The sequence below is a fragment of the Cervus elaphus genome, chromosome 12 (assembly GCF_910594005.1).
Source record: "Cervus elaphus chromosome 12, mCerEla1.1, whole genome shotgun sequence".
Lineage (NCBI taxonomy): Eukaryota > Metazoa > Chordata > Mammalia > Artiodactyla > Cervidae > Cervus > Cervus elaphus.
The window spans coordinates 90,618,401-90,644,439 of record NC_057826.1 but is presented as its reverse complement, the minus strand read 5'-3'; the positions used below and the strand labels follow the sequence as shown (position 1 = coordinate 90,644,439).

Below are 26,039 nucleotides of genomic sequence, written 5' to 3'. Positions count from 1 at the left end.
ACTACACCTGTGTCTCACAGGCCACCAGACAAAACCATGGCAAAGGTTAGAAGTCCAACATGAAAATTTACAAACTTACTCTGACTTATTTTGACGCAACTCTCCTTGGACAGAAAGGAGATCAAACCAGTCAATCCTAAAGGAAATCACCCCTGAATATTCATTCACTGGAAGGACTGAGGCTGAAGCTCCAGTGATTCGGCCACCTGATACGAAGAGCCTACTCACTGATGCTGGGAAAGATTGAGGGCCAAAGAAGAAGGGAGTGGCAGAGGATGAAATGGTTAGATTGCATCACTGATTCAAAGGACATAAGTCGAGCAAACTCTGGGAGACAGTGAAGGACAGGGAAGCCTGGTGTGCTGCAATCCATAGGGTTGCAAAGAGTTGGACACAACTTAACAACTGAACAATAACAACAACAACTTCATCAAAAATGAAAACCCTGGGAAAAGGCCTGAACTGGATGGGACACTGAGACAACAGATAAAAATCAAATCTGTCCTGGGCAACAGAAACAAAGAAAACAGACACGATCACATAAACAATCACAGCATTTCAATATGACTGAAGGCTCAATCAAAACCAGACTGGACATTCAGCAGTACATTTAAATGGGTTTTATCAAAAAAATACAAGAGAATATTATAATGCACCATAAATAACAGAAATATTCAATAGCATATATACAGCTTTATATCCAATTTTTATGTCATATTCTTTTCCTGTTTATATTTAAGGAGTCATTTCTGAGAAAAAAATTTGGGGGGAATGCTTTGTAAATATGAAGAAATCCAGTATTCTAAATAAAAAAACTGCTCAAAACATGGGCATCACATTTTTACCTAAATACTCTTGACAAGTAATAAACCGGTAAAAACTATTTGCTCAACAATAGCCTTCTTCAAATATTATATAGGTCAACACAAAATAATAAAAGTTATCTTATAGTCCTAACATGAGCTTACATATATATTAGTTTATGGAATGTTAAAAAACATACAGAACTCAGCATTTAAAATTGGTTTCACATGGTTGTAACTTTTAAACTGAAGGATACTGGCAAATGTGTTTGGTAAATTTAGGAGAACTACACAGAATTCTTAACGTATATCAGCGGCAAATGTAAGCAGCTCTAGTGTTCTAGCTACGACTAAACAGGGCTTTAAATTTTTTTAATTAAAAATTTTATTAAATGACTCGTTAAATTTTATACTGCTTTACAATTTTCAAAAGTTTCACAGAGAGGATTTCAGAAGATCCTATGACCTTTCCCTCCACCGCTATGTCACCCCTCCCCCTTCCCTCTCCTCACTGGTAACCAGCAGTTGTACTCTGTATCTGTGAATTTACTTCTTTTTTGTTTTATTCCCTAGTTTGTTGTACTTTTTAGATTCTACATAGATTCAAGTGATATCACACAGTATTTGTCATTCTCTTACTTCACTTAGCATAATGCTATCCAAGTCCATGCATGTTGTAAATAGCAAAAATTTTATTCTCTCTTATGGCTGAGTAGTAAGTATTCCATTATCCATGGACAGAGCAGCCTGGTGGGCTATAGTCCGTAGGGTCGCAAAGAGTCAGACATGACTCAAGCAACTGAATGAGCAAGTATTCCATTATAGACACATATCACGTGTGTATATATATACATATATACATGTATGTATATACATACACACATATATACACACACATAATATACACTATATAGTATATGTATACACTATATGTATATGTATACACTATATAGTATATGTATACACTATATGTATATGTATACACTATATAGTATATGTATATATACTATACATCATATATGTGTTTCATTATACTGATATATTTATATCTAGCCCTCCTTCCCTCCCCCCATATATATGTTTATCACATCTTCTTTATTCATTCATTGGTTGACAGATACTTAGGTTCCTTCCATAACTTGGCAATTGTTAAGTAATGCTGTTATGAACACTGGGGTACACGTATCTTCTATTTTTGTGTGTGTGTGTATCTTTTGATTAGTGCTTCTGTTTTTGTTTTTTTGTTGGCTATCTACCCAGGATTTGAACTGCTGGGTCACATGATAGTTCTACTTTTAGTTTTTCTGAGAAATCTCCATACTCTTTTTCACCATGGCTACATGAATTTATCTTCCCACCAACAGTGTATAAGGATTTCCTTTTCTCCAGATCCTTGCCAATATTTGTTATTGGTGTTCTCTTTGATTATAGCCATTCTAACAGGTGTGAGGTGCTATCTCACTGTGGTTTTCATCTGGATTTCCCTAATAACTAGCAATTCTGGGTATCTTTTCATGTGTCTGTTGGTCACCTGAATTTCCTCAATGGAAAAATGTTTATTCAGTTCTTCTGCTCATTTTCTAATCAAGTTGTTTGCTTTTTTGATATCAAATTGTATGAGCTATTTATATATGTTGGATATTAACCCCTTACTGATCACATCATTTGCAAATATCTTCTTTTCAGTGGACTGTCTTTTCATTTTGTTGATGGTTTCCTTTGCTGTGCAAAAGCGTTTAAGTTTAATTAGGTCCAATTTGTTTTATTTTTGCTTTTGTTTCCTTTGCTTTAGGAGATGGATCCAAATAAATATTGTGATTTATGTCAAAGAGTGTCCTATGTTTTTCTCTAGGAGTTTTATAGTATCCAGTCTTACATTTAGGTATTTAACCCATTTTGAGTCTATTTTTGTATACAGTGATAGAGAACATCCTAATTTCATTCTTTTACATATAGCTGTCTAGCTTTCCCAGCACCACTTACTAAAGAGTCTATCTTTTCTTCATTGAATATTCTTACCTCTTTTGTCATAGATGAATTGACTATAAGTGTGTGGGTTTTTCTCTGAGCTCTTTATTCTATTCCACTGACCTATATGTCTGTTCTTGTGACAGAATCATACTGTCTTGATTATGATAGCTTTCTAGTACAATCTGAAGATTCCCTGGAGAAGGAAAATACCCACTCCAGTATTCTGGCCTGGAGAATTCTATGGACTGTGTAGTCCCTGGGGACTACTAAAGAGACGGACACGACTGAGCGACTTTCACTTTCACGTACAATCTGAAGTCAAGAAGTATGATTCCCTCAGCTCTGTTCTTTCTCAAGATTGCTTCGGCTATTTGGAATTTGTTTCCATACAAATTCTGAAGTTACTAATTCTAGTTCTGTGAAAAACACCATTGGTATTTTGCTAAGGATTGCACTGTAACAGTAGATTGCCTTGGGTAGTATGGTCATTTTAACAAAAGTAATTCTTCCAATCAAAGAACATGGTATATCTTTCCTTTTGTTTGTGACATCTTCCATCTCTTTCACCAGTGTCTAATAGTTTCCAAGTACAGGTCTTTCATCTCCTTAGGTAGGTTTATTCCTAGGTATTTCATTTTTTTTAATGTGATGGTAAATGGGACTGTTTCCTTAATTTCTCTTCCTCATAGTTCGTTGATAGTATACAGAAAACCAGATTTTAAAAAATTTTACAGTATACACATTTTTTTTGGTCAACTTGAGTGTTTTACCTTTATATGTTTTATCCTGACTTTTTCAATGCCAAGAAAATTTATTCAAGAAAGGTTATAAATGTCACTGCATAAAGCCTGTGTCATCAATGAATTTTTTGAGTGTTGTATCTCTGGTTCTAGTTTTGCAATAATCCCTATGGTTTGTGCATTTCTGTAAAGCATAACGATTTTTAGGAATATATATGTCAAATTATAAATAACTGACCATATTAAACTCCCATCTTACATATTAGGAAACTAAGTCTTATGCAGATTGTATAATCAGTCCAAAATCATGTAGCTAGTAAGTGGCAAAAGAGTACTTGAAGGCAGACAGTCTAATATTTGAACCTGTACTTTTTTTGATTACCACCTGACTTCCAGCAATTGACATTAAATAGTTCTAAGGTAGTCATCACACACCAACTGCTTTCTAAATTTTCACTGAAAGAGCCCAAAGTCAGAAAACTAAAGAAACTTACAGAAAAAGTTCATCTACAGAGTCTTAATCATAATTTTTAAAAACTATATAAACAGCTTTATATCTTCATACCAAAAAAATTAAAATATTAAAGAATATGTAATACTAGACAAAATATTGATTTTTCAGGTACTGTATTTTTCAGTTCTAGAACTTCCATTTATTTTTTATTAGATTTTATTTCTCTGCTAACAGTTTGCTTTTCATCTATTGTGAACACATTTTCCTTTATGTCATCAATCATTTATAAAAGTTGCTTCAAATTTATACCTGTAAATTTCCACATCTGAGTCATCTAGAAGTTGGTTTCTGGTTTTTGTTTTCTTGAAAACTGGTCATATTTTCTTATTCTTGTCCACTATTATGCTAAAATAAACATAAAATTTACACTGCAACCATTTTTAAGTACACAGTTCAGTGTTACGCAACCATTACCACCATTAATCTCCAGAAATTTTTATGTCTTCACAAATTGAAATTCTATACCCATTAGACAGTAATTCTCTGTTTGAGTTCTTACGTTGAGTCAATTGGGATTTATCTTGGACATTATGAATGCTGTCCTGTAGAAACCCTAAACTTTGCTGTATCTTAGGTTGGGTTCAAAGCACAGACTGTCTCCTCAGTGCTGTCCAAACTGCAGTTCAGTTCCTTTATTACTAACTGTGCTGTTCTAAATCCACCATGCATATATGTGGTTCAGGTGTCAGCCAGAGACTTGGACAGAATTACTCAGATTTTGAGGCTCCTCACACTGGCTCTTTCCTTTCTAGAATTCTTCCTTAACTTTTCAATATCTTTGGTGGTAGTTCTCTTTTTGACCCCACCAAGCGGCTTGCAGGATCTTAGCTTCTTGACAGGGTCTGAACCTGGGCCCTCAGCAGTGAAAGCAAGGAATCCTAACTGCTGGACCACCAGGGAATTCCCTGTGTTTTTCTTAAACTCTGTCCTCTGCTTCCTCAGGCAGAAGGACTCTGGGTTTCCTTCCGGAGTTTCAGTCTCTATGTGTTCGTGCCAACTGAAGACTGAATTCGGGATCAGACCCAGAGAAGTATAAATTTCCCTTCAGAATCTTCCCACTTTTAATTACTCTTCAGAGACTTCAGAGAGTTGTTTCCTTTTTGTATTTTCTCAGAGTTTACAGTTGCCCAGTAGGAATTTACTCAATACTACTAAAAGCAGACTGTTGACTAAGTTTCAAAATCTCTTTTACACTAAATAAAGACATTTGAGATATTAACGAAGTTTATTATTCAATTATTCTTAGGCATACAATTCCTGTATCTAATAAAAATCAATCTAGACAGCCCCTATAATTAAATAATGCAATAAAAATTCTGAAAATGCTCACTGAGAGATCTAGGCCACAGGGAAGTTGGATCTACAAACAAATATTGGGACATCATGGCAAATCGGTTTCTAACATTGTGGCCTGGTCTCCCTAGTTGAGTTTTAAAGATGGCTAAAATTAACATGTATAGAAAATACATTTTTTTACATTTATAAGAATTTTAGTCTCATCTCATATCCAGTAGATTACAAATCATGCAACTTAAAAATGCTGTCAAGTTAATGGAACTTAAACATTATTCTTTAGTGCTAATTCTCACTTATGAATTCTCTAAAACTCCTTGAGAAATGAGAAACTGGATAATAGAACACAACCTTAAAGGATACCTTTGTTCATCTATTTTTATATTTAATCATTTAAAAACAATGAGTTTTTTTTTTTTTCCTAATTGTAACTGTTTCACCAGCTGGTGGTCAAGTCTATTACGGTTATCTAGAAGTATCATTCTAAAATACACAATACAACACTTCAAAAGTTCAGCTCCAAAAATGAGTTCAAGAAAAAAAAACCAGCTGAGTGCAAACTATGTTGTCTTCAAAGTCACTGAATAAAAAGTTATGGAATACACTTTATAATTTCTGAACATAGAGTACTATGCTCTATTATTGGTTATTTGTTGCTCCAAAGAACCTTTATTTAGTTTTGTAAGACATAACTACTTCAGTGTTGAGTAACATAATAATTTTGTATTACTTTTCTTTGATGATAATATGCAAGCTAGATTTATTTACAGCAGCCAAACCATTGTTATGATGTGCTGTGCTTAGTTGCTCAATCGTGTCTGACTCTTTGTGACCCCATGGACTGTCGCCAGGCAGGATCCTCTGTCCATGGGGATTCTCCAGGCAAGAATACTGGAGTGGGTTGCCATGCCCTCCTCCAGGGGATCTTCCCAACCCAGGGATCAAACCCAGGTCTCCTGCATTGCAAGCGGATTCTTTACTGTCTGAGCTACCAGCGAAGCCCATTGTTACAATAAGGCCATAAAAATCATATATTCTAGATGTCATGGTAACATTCACAATACCATACTAACAGTAAAAAACAATGACTGTCAGGCTAAAACAGTGTTTTTATCAATAAAGAAGCAACTCAACAGCAAACACAGTTTTCCCCTCTTTTACTCAGCTTTTAAAAAATAACTCATTGCATGAATTAATTTACAAGACACTTGGAAATGACTAACTTATTCCTTTCAAAGACTGACTTAAAAATGTAAATATAAAATCTAAATCATAGAAATATGCTCAAAATATTTGTGATTATTTGGTCAGAAATTTGATATACCCATCAGCCAAAACTATATTAATGTAACTCACATCACAATTAGGAATGAAGACAACCTGAAAATATACAAAAATTAATTTGAGGAGTTACCTGAGATTTCTCATTCTTTTTCCTTTGTCTAAACAGCTATTTAGACAAAGGAAAAAGAATGAGCAAGATCCTATATTATACACAGAGGTGATTCTATGCATTTTATACATACAGGCTATTTCTTTAATCAACAGTTAGTTCCACAAAGTCAACTGACTTAAAAAGTCAATATTTGAAACTGCAAACATGGTCAATTATACCCCTATTAAAAAATATTTAATGGCTTTCCCTTCACGTGGAGGATCAAGTCCTGCCCTTGCCTACCTTTCCAAACTCAGCTTTAGGTTTCCTGGGGGCACCATGGTGTGTCACGACTCTGACCCCCTGCTCTCCTCTCTCCTTATTCTGTATAGTAAGCCACTCCTTAAAAGCCCTTAGTCAGGAGTCTTATCCTTTATGATACTCTGTTGACCTCTCTCCTCGTTCTATTTCAGACTTGCAATAACTTTCTCCTCTGGAGTTCCACTGTGTCACAATACACTATTATAGTATTTACCATGTACTATTTCATTTTTTTATGTTTTTCTCCTCAACTAGACCAGAACACCGTCTCTACACCGCTACCATCTGAAGTAAAACCTTAAAGAAACAGGCACCTGGTAACTGTTGAATGGACAGACTAATCTACAAATGGACATAGCTGCTTGATCAGAGCAAAGAAGAAAGTAGATTCCACATAGGTAAACTAAGGATTAGTCTCTTACCTGTTTGGAGTTGGTTAAATACAATTTTGCTCCAAGATTTAAAATCTGCAGTTTCACAAGATCATCTTCGCTGGTGAAGCTTTTAGCTGTCTTCCTCAAAACATCAGGGGCAATTTTAGGAACTCGTTCACAGTTTTCTCCAATTAGCCAAAGAATACTTGCTCTAGCCACAGGAACCTAATAGTAGAAGCAGATAATATAGAAATATTGCAAATAAAATAATCACACTCTCCTTAATATTAACACAGAAAAGGCTTTAAATATTATAAAAGGTTTTACATCTATTAATTCATTTAACGTATATCCAGGAAGTCCTCTTATATTTACAGATTTTCTTCAGTTACCAGAAAATCTGATTAAAACTGGTTTCGTAAAGGGAAAACCACTGGTCTAGAATCTTGATTCTATCAGAGATCTGCAAACCCCTGGGCCAAATCTGTCTAGCCTAGCCCATTTGTTTATTTATCACTGCTGCGGCTCCTGTGCTGTAATTGCAGAAGAGTAGTTGAAGCAAGTGTGTTAGTCGCTCAGTATCTCCAGGCTCCTCTGTCCAAGAAATTCTCCAGGCAAGAATCGTGGAGTGGGCTGCCATTCCCCATAAAGCTGAAAGTATTGACTTACCTACCAATTTACAGGAAAAGTCAGCTGACCTTTGCTCCAGGGCATGGTTCACAACTCTCAATGCCTATACAAAGCGTCCAAGGTTAGGACTAGAGTTTGAGTTAACTCCGGGAGGTGGTGATGGTCAGGGAGGCCTGGTGTGCTACAGTCCATGGGGTTGCAAAGAGTCGAACACAACTGAGCAAATGAACTGAACTGAACTGAGGACTGTAGGGTTTTGGTATCAATTTTAAGACAGTAGTTCTATGATGGGGCCCTGGAATCCATGCTCCATGAAGCATCACAGATGATTCTTGAGACAGGTGGCTTGCAAACCACATTTTGAGAAGCCATGGACAATACAGACAGAGGAACAGAGGACCCATTTAAGGCCCTGATTCCAAATCAAAACTGTTATTGTTTTCTATGTATCTGTATCTACAGAACTGGCAAAATTACCAAGATCTGCTTATAAAATCATGAATGCTGGTCTATGATTTGGTCATCAATAAAAGAAATAGGAATAAGATAAACTTGTCCAATATGGCATTTTTCACTATATATTTTTAATAAAGTACCTTTCCATATAATTTGCTTCTTAAAAATAAATGCTTTGCTAAAAATTGGAAACCTTCCACCAGCACCATTAAGAAGAACATTTTATTTAGAGCATGCAAATTAGTTTTATTACTATTTATTTGTATTCTCCCTTATTCCAAAAGGAATTTGAAGGGGTATGCAAATTAGTTTCTGCAAACATTTTCACCTAGTATAGAAAATTTGCTTTTTATAATAAATGAAAAAGCCACTGGCTATCATTAAGAAGTAGCATCACAAGAAGAGGTAAGACTCTTTATGAAGTCCTTTTCTAACTTCTCAAAGTCCCAATGCTTTCATTACAGTTTCACAGCTGTACACAGTATGACTATTAAGAAAGTTAGAGTGGCGACCTTTGCACAGTGAGAATTTTATCACAATATCTACCATCGTGAGAAGTAATAAAAAATTATTTAGACATCACTAAGTCAAGTCATTCACCAGAATGAGGTTATCAGAAATCTTTAAAATCAAGTACACATTTTTATATAAAGTGCTAACATTACCATCTTTAAATTAATATTAGAATAAGTTTAGTAAGAAAGAAGAAAATCAGTATATTTACATAATAATTTTAAGTACTAAGCATAAGTAATAGTAAAATACTAAGTGCTATTACAGATCTATTCATGTATTGTGATAAAATTGATATCCTTACTGTATACTGATTTTTGGGAAGAAAGAGGCTATTTCCAATGTTCCAAAGGTTACACTGCATTAAGATCTTACTTCCAATCTATTATTTTAAATTGGGCTAAAGAATAGTAATTGAGTGGTACATTAAATTTTCCAGTATGAAGCAATTCAAGTTGCCTACCATAATGAAATGTACCTCTAAATAAGAATATATGAGCAACTTCAGATTTCAGTTATGCTAGATTTATTTTTCTTAAATATTTTATTATATATTGCTAGTATAAAAATTAGAATTCTATGACATATCACAATCTATTATTCCACTTTAATCCTTTGGTTATAGTTTTTTTTTTTCAGTTAAAAGGACAATCCCCCAGAGGTCTAAGAGATTATTTATATTCCTATTTATTAATATACCAAGATCAAAATAATATTCAAATACTCTAAACATAGTGCATACATTTAAAATAGAACTCTTTAAAAAATTAAAAATCAGTAAGTTCTAAATGTTCATACTGAAAATCTCAAGATGGTGACAGTGGTGTGGCAGGGCCAGAATAATATTCAGAGAGTCTAGAACTAAGGTAATAAAATTTCCAAGTAACATTTTAAAAACACAGAAAATTTCTCCACAATAGGAAGTAATATCAGTAAGTATATTGAAACCAATCCTTCTGTGATGACACTAAAAAGCTTAGAAAACTGACAAACCTAATTTTGCGCATTTGGCTGGAATCCGAATCATAAAATCTTCAGGTTCCAGCCCTGCCTTTCCCTATTAAATTGTAAGACCATTTGTACACTACTGATACTATGAATCTGTGGCCACTATTTTCAAAGATTTGAAGCAACTGAAAAAACAGTAAGAAAATTAGCCACTTTTTGTTCTCCATGGCTAAAGCCAAACTAATAACGCACATGCACACATATGATAGAATACTTGCATTATGGACCTCTACTTTTCGGTATTTTCAAAGACAAACTGCGCTGTAGGTGACTTTGCTTCATCCTTTATTCTAAATGTCCTGAACAAGTGGTTAAGTGCACTTTTTAAACCTTCTACCAGAAGGCAGTTTCCACTGCCATTTTAACCCATTAACCTGCCTGCAAGAACAAATAATCTTTCCAAGCTAACCACAGCAGTTATAGAAAGACATCCACAAAGATTTCAAAGATCACTCTGTAAGCAGTTCAATTTAAAAGCTATTGTATTACAATACCAGCTCACTGCACAATGCAATAGTGTACGGTAAAACCTGAAAAACATCAATTTTATTTAAATTTGTCAAAGGCACAATCAGAAGACATCTAAACAAACTGTATACAAATAGCAAATCTGATCCAATATTCTGCATCTGGACTCAATATGCATTAAAACTGAAGTGTGAATTAAGTAGGGGTGGCAGGGCAAGTGCAGTTAACTTGTGAAACGGCAGGCGTTCAGTTAGGCACTTGGGCAAGAAGTACATGAAGCCCTACTTCAGGATCACTCAGCAGTCTTTACAAAATAACATCTTTCAACTCTCCTTTTATAATATAAAATCCTCACCTATCCCATTCAAGATAATATGAAACCCTGTTAGAACAATCCTCAGGTAGTATAAATTTCATTCTGGAAGAATAAAACTGTATTTTATCTATTTCTCCTTGCATTTACCGTAGATTTTTCCTTCACATATTTATTTAGTTGCCATATTTTTTGCACATATAGGTAGGTATATGTTTTTAAATTTCTTTGTAAATTGGCCTTTTTGAATTTTATAATGTCCCATTTTATCCTTAATTAATTTTAAATCTCACATTCTTGTTGATATTCACTTAATTGTCTCTTTCCCTACTTTCCTATTTGCAATGTTTATACAGTGTTTTAACTATAAATGGCCTTTATCTGGCTTTCGTTTTTCATTCCAAAGTCTGTCTTCTAATGAGAGAATGCAGTCCATTCATATTTAGAGTAGGATATATTTGATTTTTACTCTTCCATCTTACTTCTTGATTTTAACTCTTCCATTTTAATTTTTAAACATTTATTATTTACTTTACATTTAGGTTTTCTTTTTTTTTCCTTTTGTGAATTTGGAATTTCCACCATACTTCGTATTCTACTAATGGTTATCTTCTATCTGACAAAAACAGAAAAATAAGCTTTGCTCTAAGATCTGTAAGGAAGTATGTACTTGGCTAATATTCCATCAACTGTTGTAGAGAAAGGTGATGCATTCAAAAATTTTCCTGAACCCCACACGGGGACATAATCAAATACAACAAATTCTTTTCCCAAGAAAGCCTGTTGCTTGCTTGATCCAGGTCTCATGTATAGTCACAGGTTTCGTGTATAAGCCACTGCATTCCCCCGAAAGCCCTAACACTCCTTTGCCTTGCCTCTCCCCTTCTAACAAGACCAGAACAAGACTAATAGCACAAGACTCAACTAACTCTGCACAAGATAACTGGAATACAGAATTCCACGTTCCTATCTCTTTCTCATAACCTGACACACATTTCTCCGCCATTATTTATAAGCAAAAAATTAACTATTTCCCCTACCAAAACCCACTGCTTTCAAAACCCTAAGATAATCTATTTTCACCTTGAAAAGTGAAAGGGAAGTTGCTCAGTAGTGTCCGACTCTTCGCGACTCATGGACTGTAGCCTCCTAGGCTCCGCCGTCCATGGGACTTTCCAGGCAAGAATACTGGAGTGGGTTGCCATTTCCTTCTCCAGATCTTCCCGACCCAAGGATTGAACTCAGGTCTCCCACATTGTAGGCAGATGCTTTACCGTCTAAGCCACCAGGGAAGTCCTTACTACTTTTTAAACACATGAGACTACTAAAATAATCTCACCTCCCTCTACTCTCTTCCTCCCATGACACCGTCAAAACACTTTTATTCTGAACTAATCACACCCTACCCCTAAATTTTCTAAGATTGCTCAATATTTTTAGTATCACATTAGAATTTCCTTTATATTATGGCCCTTCTTTTTCAAGAGTTCTCATTTAGTCTATTTTTATACATTTAATTATGTGTATAAATATATACATGTATTTGTATAAATACTTCTGTTCTTTGATTGCCCTGATTTAGGGTTTCCAGCTTTGGCTCATTAGTTCTTACTTAGAAAAGTGGTTCTTACTAAGCGATGTAACACTTGTCTAAAAGGGATCTAAACACCTGTAGGAGTATTTGTGATTGTTACAAGGACTAAAATACTACTGAAATCTGATGTCTGGTTACACAGAGATGTTGGATATCTATCTCAGTAGACATGAGGAAAAAGTTTTACCCTCCTACTTCCTATCAGTAGATCACTGACAGAAAATGTCAAACACTTGTTCCACATATGGGCAAACAGACCAATTTAATGCCTAATTTGTCAACAATTTGGGTGAATCAAAAGGAAACAATAACAAAGTCCTGGCCAGGTCAGTGAGTGGACAAGTGAATTGGATACAAAAAAGAGAGACTAGAAAAGGAAGACAAATACAGAATAATGTACTGGTTAAGAAAGCAGACCTACTAACTATATGACCTTAATCATGTTATCTAACCTATCTTTGCCTCAGTTTCCTTTTTTAAAAACTATTTTACTAAAAATTTTTTATTGTAACATTTTATATTTTTCTTTTGCCGTTTTGGATTTTCATAAACAACTTTTACTGAAATGAATTAAGTTGCTCTATGTTGCTCTATATTTGTAAGAAAAGTTTAATAATCCTGCTTCCATTTTCTTTTATGTAAAATAGAATAGAGCCTACTTTCCAGAGTTGTAATAATTTAAAACTAATGATTTATATTTTTAGGGTGCTTAGAATAGTGCCTGACATATGATTAACACTACAGGAGTTATGTTAAATAAATGACCAAAACAGAAAGAGCAACAGGATGCTTCTTGAATTCAACAGCCATGATCATAATAAAAGTTTACACTAAGCACTATTCTCAGTGTTTCATTTATGTTGACTCATTTATTCCTCACAACAGATCTATAAAGTCATTAGTACATGTGCTTCAATTTTACAGAAAAGAAAACTGGAGCAAGGAGAAGTCAAGTATTGCTTAAGATCACAAAGCTAGTAAACGGCAGAGACTAAATCTGAACCCAAGTCATGTGATTTTCAAATCCAGTCTCTTAATCTCTCATACACAGTCTTTGTAAGAAGTCCTGACTTTGATTATTAACCAACAATAAGAGCAGATATGAAGAAAAAGAACTATGATAAGAATATAACAAAAGATCTTTCCTTTCCTCTTACTTATTCATTCATTCACCCATCCATTCCAGTTTGGATTCAGAGATTCTTACCCTGTTCTATAGGCTACAATCCTTTTACCAACATTTATTTTGTTGCTCAAATTAGCCAATGGGAACTCTTTTAAATTCTGACATCTCTACCATTCCGTGAGCAGAGCCATGTTTTTATGGCCCAACAAGATGTTCTTTCCGTGGCCCAGGTCTAAAATCAGCCATTTCTCTAAGGAGTCCTGGTTTCTTTAAATGCTAAATGGAATTTAAAAACCAAAGTCTTCCCAAAGGGGGGATGTGGTACTACTTTGTACAATATGCATGAACCTTGAAAACATTCTAAAGTGAAAAAAGCCAGACACAAAAGGCCATGTATCACATGATTCCAACTGTATGAAATGTTCAGAAAAAGCAAATTCACAGAGACAGAAAGTACATTAGTGGTTGTTAGGGGCTGAAGTACGGGGAGGATCAGGAACCTTGGCTTAGGGACTTGATTTTAGGGATGATGAAAAGGTTCTGGAATTGCACAACCTGGTGAATACACCAAAAGTCACTGATTCAAGATTTAAAAGGGTGACTTTTATGCTATGAAATTATATCTCAATTGAAACAAAAGAAAACAAACAGGATCTGGGCACTAGGTGTGCTGTCACTGGGGTTATCATCGCACAGAGGTCCTCTTAAAGGCCACATTAAGAAACATATCTTTGTATACTCATGAATGCATTCATATGTACATACAAATGTGTGCAGACACACACATACCTGCACATATGTACTCCAACACACCTAGCTCTCTACATAAAAACAAATGCAGTTCACACTGACATGTCCAATTCCAATCCAATGTGCAATATTTATTGTAACCTTTCCCTCTTTCAGATTTGTGATTTCCTTCCACAACAGGGCAGAATCTCAGAACAAGAATCCAGACTGTGCAGCTCTCTTATTCATTATACTTCAGTAAGTCTATTTATTTTAACAAAACCATAATTTACTAAATACAATTCAGTTCAACTGGTACTGAAAGCAAAGACCTCTTAACTGGTACTCACAGTGATACTATCCAAGAGTTTGGCCATATGTTTGATAATTTCACCATGTTGTATGGGTTGCATTTGCAGCAATTTCTTAATAACAACCACACTTTCAGCAACAACTATTTCTGGGGGAAAAAAAAATCAGATTATTCGTATTTAAATATGAATTTCAATTCAATTCAAACTCAATTCAAACATAGCATTCTTAGTAAAATGTAAATGTAATTTAGCAAAACATTCTACATTTCTTAAATGATTAGGCAAAAACTAAAACAAGAGAGAATATTCACAACCCGGATCCCTTTCCTGCCAGATCTCCCTGGCAGTGCTAGCACTTCTCCATTGAAGGTTTCAGTTCCTGAGAGTGGCTCTCTCCTTCGGGGTCTGATAACTGCTCCCAATCCTCAAGCCCTTTCCCTTTAGTTCTAGATATGGCAAAGGCTTCCCATCTCTGCCAGCCGGCTAGCCCCAGGGTATTACAGTACATCTTGTTGGTCTCCCTTAATCCCACCCACAATTAATAAACAGTTCCTTCATTAAACTCTTTTCAATCATCTCTTTAAAGTGCACCATCCGTTTCTTGCCAGGGCCTTAACTAAAACAGTAACTGGTACTAGGAGTGGCTCCAGAAAGCAGACCCTCAAATTGGGATTCTGAGATTACATTATTATAGACTAATTAGTGGTCCAGAGTTATGTCTTTGGTGGCACCAGCAGTGAAACACAATAAACCAGTCAGAGCACCTGGCTTTATGGGATGAATCTTATATAAACAATTACTAATGTTACCAACACCAAAGAAAGACACCAACACTGCCTTTCCTTATTATTCTGGCTTTTTTTTTATCAGCTGGGATTCATGGATATTAGAGATTCCCTGGTATACACTATAAAGGTTTATTTTAATATTATCCTGAAAATATGCCATGACTTGGGTTCTGTTACTCATTTTCTCTGAAATATATTTTCTTATCTGCTGCTGCTGCTAAGTCGCTTCAGTCATGTCTGACTCTGTGCGACCCCATAGACAGCAGTGCACCAGGCTCCCCCATCCCTGGGATTCTCGAGGCAAGAACACTGGAGTGGGTTGCTATTTCCTTCTCCAATGCATGAAAATGAAAAGTGAAAGTGAAGTCAATCAGTCATGTCCAACTCTTAGCGACCCCATGGACTGCAGCCTACAGGCTCCTCTGTCCTGTGATTTTCCAGGCAAGAGTACCAGAGTGGGTTGTCACTGCCTTCTCCGATTTTCTTATCTAGCTCCCTTTAAAAATACAAGCAAAATTTTCTATCATTCTAATTATTATTACAGTATGTATTTCATATTATACATATATTTCTTCATGGGAATGATATACTATTACTTCATAAGGTTTTAGTTTGCTGCCGTTGTTGTTTAGTTGCTAAGTCATGTCTGACTCTTTTGCGACCCCATGGACTGTAGCCTGCCAGGCTCCTCTGTCCATGGGACTTCCCAGGCAAGAATACTGGAGTGGGTTGCCATTTCCTTCTCCAGAGATCTAATCTGATTTCCTGCATTGGCAGGCAGGTTCCTTACCACTGAGCCACCAGGGAAGCCCAGTGTTTTAGTTTAAGAAATGATGTATTTCTTTTAATTGTCATAATAACTTATGGTAGGCACCTTATTATCATCATTTTAAAGATGAAGAAAAGATGCACTGGAGAATTCAAACTCAGAACCAGAATCTACCATTTTATCTCTAATGTTCTATGTGACTATGAGCAGGTGTTGCTTTTATGAAGACCACCTCTTGGAGCTATGAGGAAAACAGACAAATCAGAAAGACACTCTGCCCTCATCAAACTTACCCTCTGCTAGGAAACATTAACTGGTTATGTAAGAAATTACTATGCGAAGTAATGGCTTTGAAGAATCAATAGTATAAAAATCTTTATAAAATATATTATTGCAAAATTAGTCCAGGTTTTTTTGTTGTTGTTAAGTTGTATATTTTTAATTATTCACATGTACAGGCAAGGTTGACTAACCCTGACTATAGTTGAAATAAAATTTGGCATTATTTACCCTTTGGTGCCACCTTATTTTCCGATCGTTATTGTTATGGATCACCACAAACTTGGTGGCTGATAGCAACATGAGCTTATCATTTTACACTTCTGAAGCCAGAATTTAACGTAAGTCTTATGAAGCTAAAACCAAGGTGTCAACAGGGCTAAGTTCTCTGTGGAGGTTCTAAGGGGAAATACACTCTTTGTCTTTTCCAAATTTTAGAGGCTGCCCACATTCCTTGGTTCAAGCCCCTTTCCAGCAAAGACATCATTCTAATCTCTGCTTCTGACATTTGGTTACATTAGGTCCCAGATTATTGGATGAAAAATCTCTCCATCTCAAGAATCTTAATCACACCTGTAAAGTTCCTTTTGCCACATTACATAACATATTCACACGTTCCAGGCATCAGGACCTGAGCATCTCGCGGGGTGGTGGTGGTGGTGGGGTGCTATTTACCTAATCTGGGTGCCTCCCATTCCCTTTGGGTAATTCCACCCTACTTTTCCTTTATGCTACGTCCTGGCTTTCAAGGACCTCAGCACTCCACTACAAATACAAAATGAACTTGTGTTCTGGGCCTTTCCAAGCTTTCTCCTTGTCCTCAACAGAACTTAACTGTACTGACTCTAAGAATTACAGCCTACTATTTAAAAAAAAGAATTATTTTAGTAAGAACACTTAACAGGGGATTTACCATCTAACCAATTTTTAAGCATATGATACACTACTGTTGCCTACAGGTACAGTGTTACACAGATCTCCAGAGCTTACTCACCTTGCTAAGTAAAACGTGATGCTCACTGATTAGTAGCTGCCCACTTTCCTTTTCTTCCAGCCCCTGGCAAGTACTTTTCTACTCTTGAATTATATGAATTTGATTATTCTAATACCTCATACAAGTAGAAACATTCAGTATATATCTTTCTGTGACTGGTTTATTTCACTTAAGGTTCTCAAGATTAGTACAGCCTACTATTATCTTCATTTTACAAATGAGGAATCTGAAGCACAAAGAGATCAGGTAATTTATTCAAGACAACATTAGCATTCAAACATAGGTAGTCTAGTTCTGCATGAGAGCAGATAGCTAGCAGCTGAGTAAGTGTTCAATAGATAGGAAGACTATAGTACACTTGTTTTATATTATTGTGTCCCTCTGTTAGAATACGAGCTCCTTAAAGGCAGGAACTTTTTATAGGCTGGTGAATACCTTATTCATCTATTCTACATTTACTAAATACCTCAACTGATTCAAATTTTCAACAAATGCTTATTACATTATATGAACAAAATTTTAAAATAGTCTTTTGCTCTAATTCTTTCAGTTTACAGTAGATGGTAAAAAAGTTTTTCAGACCAGCAAATTTTGTGAAAGAAAATCAACCGGGAGTTATATTATTCTAAGTCAACTGAAAATGCAGATTTCTCCCTAAGGTCTTTAAGAAATCTGTTTATCAGTGAATCTTTTTTTTTTTTTCCACAGTATTTGTTGTTTATTTATTGAGAGACTATTTCTCACCCCAGATAGTCATAGTTTCATAGTTCAGGAACACAGGAAAGTGACAAACTTCCATGGAACTCAACCCAAGAAATTCTTTATAATCCAAATCACTTTGCACTCTGAAAAATACCAGCCTTCCTCATCTCCTCAAAATCTTTCATGGAATCATAATTTCTGTAGAAATCTGCATATGCCTTCTTTCTTCGTTCAGCCACAGCAAACTTATAGAAGGCTGCAAACCCCAGGGAGACCATGAGTGCTCCAACAATATGAAATCGTAGACGTTTGGCCAGGAGGCCATGCATCTGAGGTTTTGCCAAAGCAGTGGACATAGTAGTTTTTCTTCTCGACGGGAAGGTTAAGGAACCATTTTAAGATCACGCAGTCAGGACTAACACCCCGGCGGGACCCCAGCAGGTCCTCCGAGCCCTCGGCAAGCACCACCTGCGCGGGGTGGGAAGGCCGTGTGTGCGCGGGAGGGCTCAGTGAATCTTAAGATAGTGATAATGGGCTATTTTAGGACAACCTTCAAGTCTGCCTAGAAGTCCTGTCCCTGACAAGAAGGAAGAAGTCAACAGCAACAACAAAAAATCCCCAAGCCCCTACAGGTCCAAGAAGAATATATTAAATATATGTAAAAACAATGTAGCCTCAATGCTGTCCCTTAAGTTGCAAGATACAGTATCTAAAGAGATGATGAGGTATTCACAATATAAAATCAAAGAGGCAGAGCTCCTTAGAGGTCCCAAAGGTCTTACAGATTTTAAAGAATCCGAGGCCTCATTCATAGCACTTATTCCTAAAAGCAGACTTTTCAACAGAAAGACAAAGAGGCTCTGTTATAACAACTGGCCATTATAAATAAAAATTTTATTGGTTTCTTTCTTGTTACTGAGCCAGATTTCCAAACTACAGAAGTGCAGCACATACAATAGTTGAAGAACTGGGCTAATGATAACTATGCAATCAGAATCTGAAAAATACAATTTAAGTTTCTTAATATTCACAGCAGAAAAAAAAGTCCATGGTTATAAACAGAGTTTTGATTCACCAAAAACAAAAGTCTAAACATTAAAATATCAGTTTAAATTAGTAGATCTACCTTTAAGAATGATTATAAATTAGTCTCCTCCATTGTCTAATTATAAAATGATCTAGTCTTCCCCTAGAAGTACTACAAGGGTACAGAATATTCATCTTTTTTAAATGAAGTGAATAAAAAATATTTTTTTAGCAATCAATGTGCTAGAAAGCTGAAGTAGAAACATCTGCTTTAATATCCAGCTTGAAAATTTCACATGAGAAAAAATGAGTAAAAATACAAAACTGAAAAACCCTGAATACATTTTATATTTGAAAGAACTAGCCAGTGTTCTGATTTGTGTGCTTTTTATATGCAATCAAAGTGAAGTGTGTCTTGTTTGATCAAATAGGAAGTCATTATTACAGACATAGGAAAATGAAGGCATATTTTTAAACTCACAATTTAAAGTGTGACAGAAATAGACAAAAAGAAGATGCTATTATTAAAAGTAGAAATAGATAAAATGAATGACATTTAGCATCCTATCCTCTGTAATTACCTTCTACAGTCAGTGTTTTAAAAAAATCTATTTCCTTGATAATTTTTTTTTGCCACTTATTTGGAGTTACAATACTACACACAGAAAAATGTTCTCTCCATTATAATATCTTGAATTGACAGGTTAACAGTTATAATTTTATGTTGATTATAAAGATCACTCTTATTGGGGGACAAATTTTGTTTCAGAAAGTTTTTTTTCATTAGAAGTACTTACAACAATGTTACAGCTTTCAAAAGCGATCTACATGTGCGAAAAGATAATTAGGAGTGATATTTGTAGTAAAAAGCTATTTTTCAAATAAAATATAAAAAATAATCAATTTTGCTATCTTTCACCTTATGGCTGCTATGTCATACATGCCTGTGTCTAGATATGACATAATATTTAGAATTCCACAAAAAATTTCAATAATTTTACACAGAAAATTATGTTTCCTAAAAAGAAACCCTTGTTTTAATCTTTTTAATTAAATAAATGAATACTCCTAAAGGTGAGAGTGGAATTCTTTTTTTTTTCTCCAAAAGGTTTCATTTATTTTAAAGCCATATCATAGAAATAACTGATATTTTTCCCATAGAAAGAATGAACTCTAGGCTGTGCATTTTACTGGATATTACCTATCCAGTTCTACATGATGTTTATAGACACTGACTGGCTTAAAATTATGAAGGTGTTCCAAATTGATGACTTTTACATTTAATTAATCTTGACTATAAAATTATTAAGTTAACTTCTGGGGAAAAAACCTTGAAATTACAAGTTTAACATACTTTTTTGATCTAGCCTTTTTAACGACGCATGTTGTAAAGTCATTTGCCTGCTTTTAGCACCCTCTGCAGGTGAACCAATATTATACATGCCTTATAATGCCATTAAAAACCAGTAAAATGGAACCTTTGTGGAAAGGGTGAAATGCAGGTGATTAAACTGTGAAGAAATAAAATAAACAGATTACATTTTCTTAGTTCTGTTCAGGCAAGAAAATTCTATTTGTAAGTTAATTATCTAATTTACTAAAACAACAACAAAAACCCTGTGTGTGTGTATATGTGTATCTCAAAGATAAAATGTTACTCTTCATTGTAATCATGGACATACAGAAAAAACTCAAAGGCAATACTAAAAAATTACAATTTGTAGATCATGCCAAGAATATTCAAACGATAAATTATTTGCCAGTGAAATGAAACTGCCAACTCACCATCCCTGTTGGACAGCAGACACACCAGGCCGTTGAGGCATGTGTCAGAGACTTCTGTGATGCTGGTTGCACATCTGCCTATCGTTTGAATAGTGGCTGCTGCAAACTGTTTATCCTGGCTTTTCACATAGGTCTAAAAAACATTGTCTCAATTAGTTTATACACTGGTACTATCAAGCGAAGAAAAATATCCCTATAATATGAAGCTTTGTCAGAATCAAATTCTAGAATACATAATCTTCTCATCTGTAGGCACAACAGGCAGTCCAACTTTTGACTTAATTCAGTTCTGTTTTTTTACTTAAAGGATGTGACTGCAGTACAGGCACATTTTCAAGTCAGGTTCATTCACCTGTGGCCACAGTAGCTGGTAACTCCAAAACAGATAGTGGGGGAGCAGTCACCCAAAGACAGCAATTAGTTTAAGTGCAAGGCTGAAAGAAATGACGAGACCTCTCTTTTTGGAGGTTTCAGTTCATTTAACCGGCAGCATCTATGAATCTATGAAAAAGGGTTGCCTTTTCAGAGATACTAAACCTAAAAACTGGGAGAAGTGGAGAAAAGGGAGCAATATGCTACTGATAAACATTTTACTTTAAAAAGGTTATATGAATGGTGGTAAAACTACAATAGCCACAGTGAGCAGCATTTTAATAAAGACTTTATAATCTCCAATAAAATAAAACATCACACTTTTGAGAAAGATTTTCTTGAAAAAAAAGTTTTAAAAATACAATGTAAACCACATATTTATACAAACTTTAGAAATTAAGCACTTATTTACTACAGGCCTAAAAAATTTTCATTTTGGTTATTATTTTTCTAATTCAAAAACTAAGCTTTTACTGTGTAGAGACAGAAAGAGATGCACTTTTAATAAATATGCACATTTATGTACAAAACTATAAATGGATTTAAAATCTCATTTTCAAGTGGAATTAAAAAAAAAAGATTCCCAAACTCAAATGACAAACACATAACGTAGAATTAACACCTTGTTCATCTAACATGCAAAAAAGGATATGCATTTAAATGGTGCCTAAATGACAAATGGAGGAGAAAATCCAAAAACTATCTAAAAGACACGTGAAACTGGTGAAAATGGTACCCAAAACACGATTAAATGTTGAAGAAATAAACAAATGTCTTAGTTCCCTGTAGGAAAAATCAACTGTTATTTAAAATCATTTCCCAGTTGATTACCTAATTTCCTCAATCACAAAAAACGAGTCCTTTGAAAAGTTCTCTATTATTTAAAAAAGTTATAAAGAAACTGTAACATCTATGGACATAACACATAAACACAGAAATAAAGTACATGTATAGACAGTGATAAAAACAGATGCATAAAGAAAGAATATATTTAAAAGTCTGACTAAAGAATGGACCTTATTAAATATCCTAATATTAAATGAAATGACTGGATCACCAATATTCTGAAATAGGTAAACAATGCCATAAAATTATCTGAGACTCACTCCCTACAACTCCAGTAACCTGACAGACGCAGAAAGTAGAAAGCGAAAGGACATCCAAACAGATTACACAGATTATACATGACAACAGGATAAGGGAAAACTGCAAACAGAGACAAAAACTTACAAATAAATAAGCAAATCTATAAAAATGAATTACAAGTCACATTTAAGCAATATTCTATAGCCATAGATTACTAGCTAAGAACTTGAGATACTGTATTTTCTACCATGCAAATATAAAATGAGCATATATCCTAATTTTATAAGAACTTTTTCTAAAAAAGTATATAACACAAAAGTATAGTAATCCAGTTACAAAATTATAAAGCATGAATATATTTACTACTCCTGTTAACAGAATAAAATCACATAGTCAAAAAGAAATACAATGTCTATATAGCTAAAAAGAAATTTAGGACAGGCGTAAAGAATGATTATAGCAACAAAATAACTTTAATCTATAAAAGCTGTGTGTGTGTGCTCAATTGCTCAGTCCTGTCCTACTCTTTGGGACCCTATACCCTTAAAAGCTACCATCTATCACACAACCTAAGCAAGAATACTGGAGTGGGTTGCCATGCCCTCCCTCCTCCAGGGGATTTTCCCAACCTAGGGATCGAACCCGTGTCTCCTGCACTGGCAGGCTGGAGTCTTTACCACTGAGCCACCTGGGAAGCCACCTATAAAAGCTGGGGGTAGACAAAAATTCTGGGAATACTGTGTGGCATGTGGTATACTTTAGCTAAGAAAAAACTGCTGATGAAATGTAAAACGCATAATATTGATATAAGGTTTTCTATTACTGTGCTCTACCACTAAGTCTTCAGGACTAACTCTTTCCTCATAAAGAGCCTAGGAAGCATGAGGCAGTTTTTTTATGTTTTTGGAGCATGTCTATCTGGGAAGCATCTCATCCATCCACATATAGGATTTGAAAAATACAACAAAACATTAACAATTACACAAACATGAGGAGGGCAATTTTAAACCAATTTTTTTGAGCTATACATGAAGCTAGTGGACAATGTCTAAACTAGAACCAGACAATCCAATAGGGGCAACCAAGTAAGAAATGAAGTCATTTTCATGAGTACAGAGTGTAACATGAACTATTGATGATGACGACAAAGAGTTATAAACCAGCCTCTCAAATTCTACAATATGAAAATATGAAAGGGACTACATTTTATTTCCCTTAAATTTAAAATTTGTAGATGTTTATTATTGAAAATTTATAAATTAGTTGTCAACCTTCTTCCGAATTATACAGTTTTATTTATACAATTACACATATCTAAATTGAGAAAGACACATATCTAACTTTAAACTGAACAGATGTTTTAGAAGTTATTGCATAATTAGCATTGTACACAAACCTGAAATTCTCGAAGGAGAGTTGATATGTTGGCTTCATTTGCCAAGTTTGTCAAAATTTCAAGCTAAGGTAGAAAAAGAGAAAGTAAACGTTTTTTGATGGTATGGAGACAGCAACATGGAAACTTACAATACCATATGTAAAGCAGACAGCCAACGAGAACTTTCCGTTTGACCAGGGAACTCACACAGGGGCCCTGTGACAACCTAGAGGGGTGGGCGGGGCGGGAGACGGGAGGGAGGCTCAGGACGGAGGGGACATGGGTGTACCCATGGCTGATTCTTGCTGACGCTTGACAGAAAACAGCAGAATTCTGTAACGCAAATATCCTTCAAATAAAAATTAAAAAAAAAAAAGAAAACAAGTAAAGAAAGTGAATTTAATAAAGGTTAGCCATTTAATAGAATTTCTATTTTTAAAAAAATGCCTCACTATTACAAATGTGAGACACTATGCCTTTCAGCTGAACTTTGTCTCCCTACATCTACAAACAGAATAATTACATAGTGCTTAAAAAAATAATTACAAAAAAGAGAATTCTACGCCTGCGTTAATTGTTTGCTCCAACTTTACAATTTATTATCTAATTAACCTGAACAACTTAAGGCAGTTTTCTTTTTCTTTTAATAATAAAGTTAGAAAACAACTTGCCCTCCATGTAATACCTCTATATTCCAGATACCAATTAATTCTTTTGATTAGTTTTCCTCCATCCTACCAAACCAAATATTTAGACATTTTAATTCTTTCTTTTGGATTCAGTTAAAAAGAATGTGCAATTAAAAGTTCATCTCCAACAGGCTTGCTAAAAAATTTCAGTATGTACTCATAAAAAAATGTTCAATTTATCTGAAGGAAAGCTTCAAAAAGGAAAACAGGAACGCAGAATAGATGCGACAAACAGAAAACTAAAATAAAAGATGTAGACATAAACAAATTCATATCAATAATTACATTAAAGGCAAATGATCTAAACACTCTAATTAAAAGGCACAGATTGTATGAGTTCTCCTATATATTCTGGATACTAGTCAATTTTTAGATTATGTACTATAAATATTGTCTCCTAGATTATGAACTAACTTTTCATTTTATTTTGATGAAAACATCTTACTTTGTTGTACTATTTTAAAAAGTAATTCTTAACATATAGAAAAGGTAAAAAGCAGTTTTTATCTGAGCCATTTGCTTCCAGAGTTACCAAAATGATATCACATCATCCCAAACACATCTGTACGTATTTTCTGCAAATAAGGACATTGTCCCACAGGTCACAACACAACCAAGAAAACCAGGAAATCAACATTGATACATCAAACCTATATTTTAATCACTTACATTTAAGTTTCACTAATTATCTCAATAATGTATATTAAAAAAAGATCCAGTTCCATATCATACATTATATTTAGCTGTTTAGTCTCCTTCAGTCTAAAAGTTTCTCAACCTTTCTTTTGACCATCATGACCTGGACGATTTTGCTAACTGCAAACCAATTATTCTGTAAATTTATTCTACAATTTGGGTGTGTCTTAGATTTTTTTTATTAAACTTAAGTTTCCATGTGATTAACCAATCATTTCAATATTTGTTGAACAGTCTACTATTGAATAGCTCTCACTGGTTTATAATGTCTCCCCTCATATATGATACATTTTGATATGCACAGATCTGTTTCCATGCTTCATGCTATTATCACATATTCCAAGTATCACACTGTTTTCATCATTATAACTTTATATTCATAACTACACTCTATACTGTAGTTATCATTCCCTGAATACAACTCCTACTCTAATACCATCTTTTCCATCAGTCTTTTCTAAAAATACCACAAAATTAGCTGCATCTTTCTCTTTTACCACCACACTCAATTCACATCTATAAATCCCTTAAAACAAAGTGCTGAAATCATCTATTTACATGTCTGTCTCTTTCACTTACTGTGAGTTATTCAAGGTATAGGCAGCATGTCTTTGTCTTATTAAAATGTAGTACAGTAATTAGTATATAATAATGTAGTTTTAAAAGCATAAAGAGAATCCCCCAATGTATTATTAAAAAAAAAATAGATCTCCATTTTGCAATGCTAAACTAAAAGTTACAGCAATAGTGTCAAAGTAATTATGCATTGAAGTCTGAAAAATAAGAGCATTCATACCTTCAGTATCTTGATCATAGTTGGATCAGTTGACCTAACGTAAAAACTCTTCAGATAAGGTTCAAACATACCCTAGATTACAAAAATAAACATATAAAATACATTTATGGTACTAGTGTATTCATTTCTCTCTTAAATTT

At 34.6% G+C, this 26,039-nt stretch overlaps 1 protein-coding gene across 2 annotated transcripts in view; it reads right to left on the bottom strand.

Annotated features, from left to right (window-relative positions):
• AP3B1 (adaptor related protein complex 3 subunit beta 1) overlaps positions 1–26,039 on the bottom strand; it is a 228,004-nt gene that overhangs the window by 103,618 nt on the left and 98,347 nt on the right. For both annotated transcript variants that reach the window (XM_043919981.1, XM_043919980.1), the window contains exons 11-15: positions 25,900–25,971; positions 23,740–23,802; positions 20,886–21,018; positions 14,579–14,688; positions 7,440–7,616 (exon numbers count right to left, since the gene is read on the bottom strand). In XM_043919981.1, the coding sequence (XP_043775916.1) occupies positions 7,440–7,616; positions 14,579–14,688; positions 20,886–21,018; positions 23,740–23,802; positions 25,900–25,971 (555 nt within the window). The remainder of the gene's footprint in view (positions 1–7,439; positions 7,617–14,578; positions 14,689–20,885; positions 21,019–23,739; positions 23,803–25,899; positions 25,972–26,039) is intronic.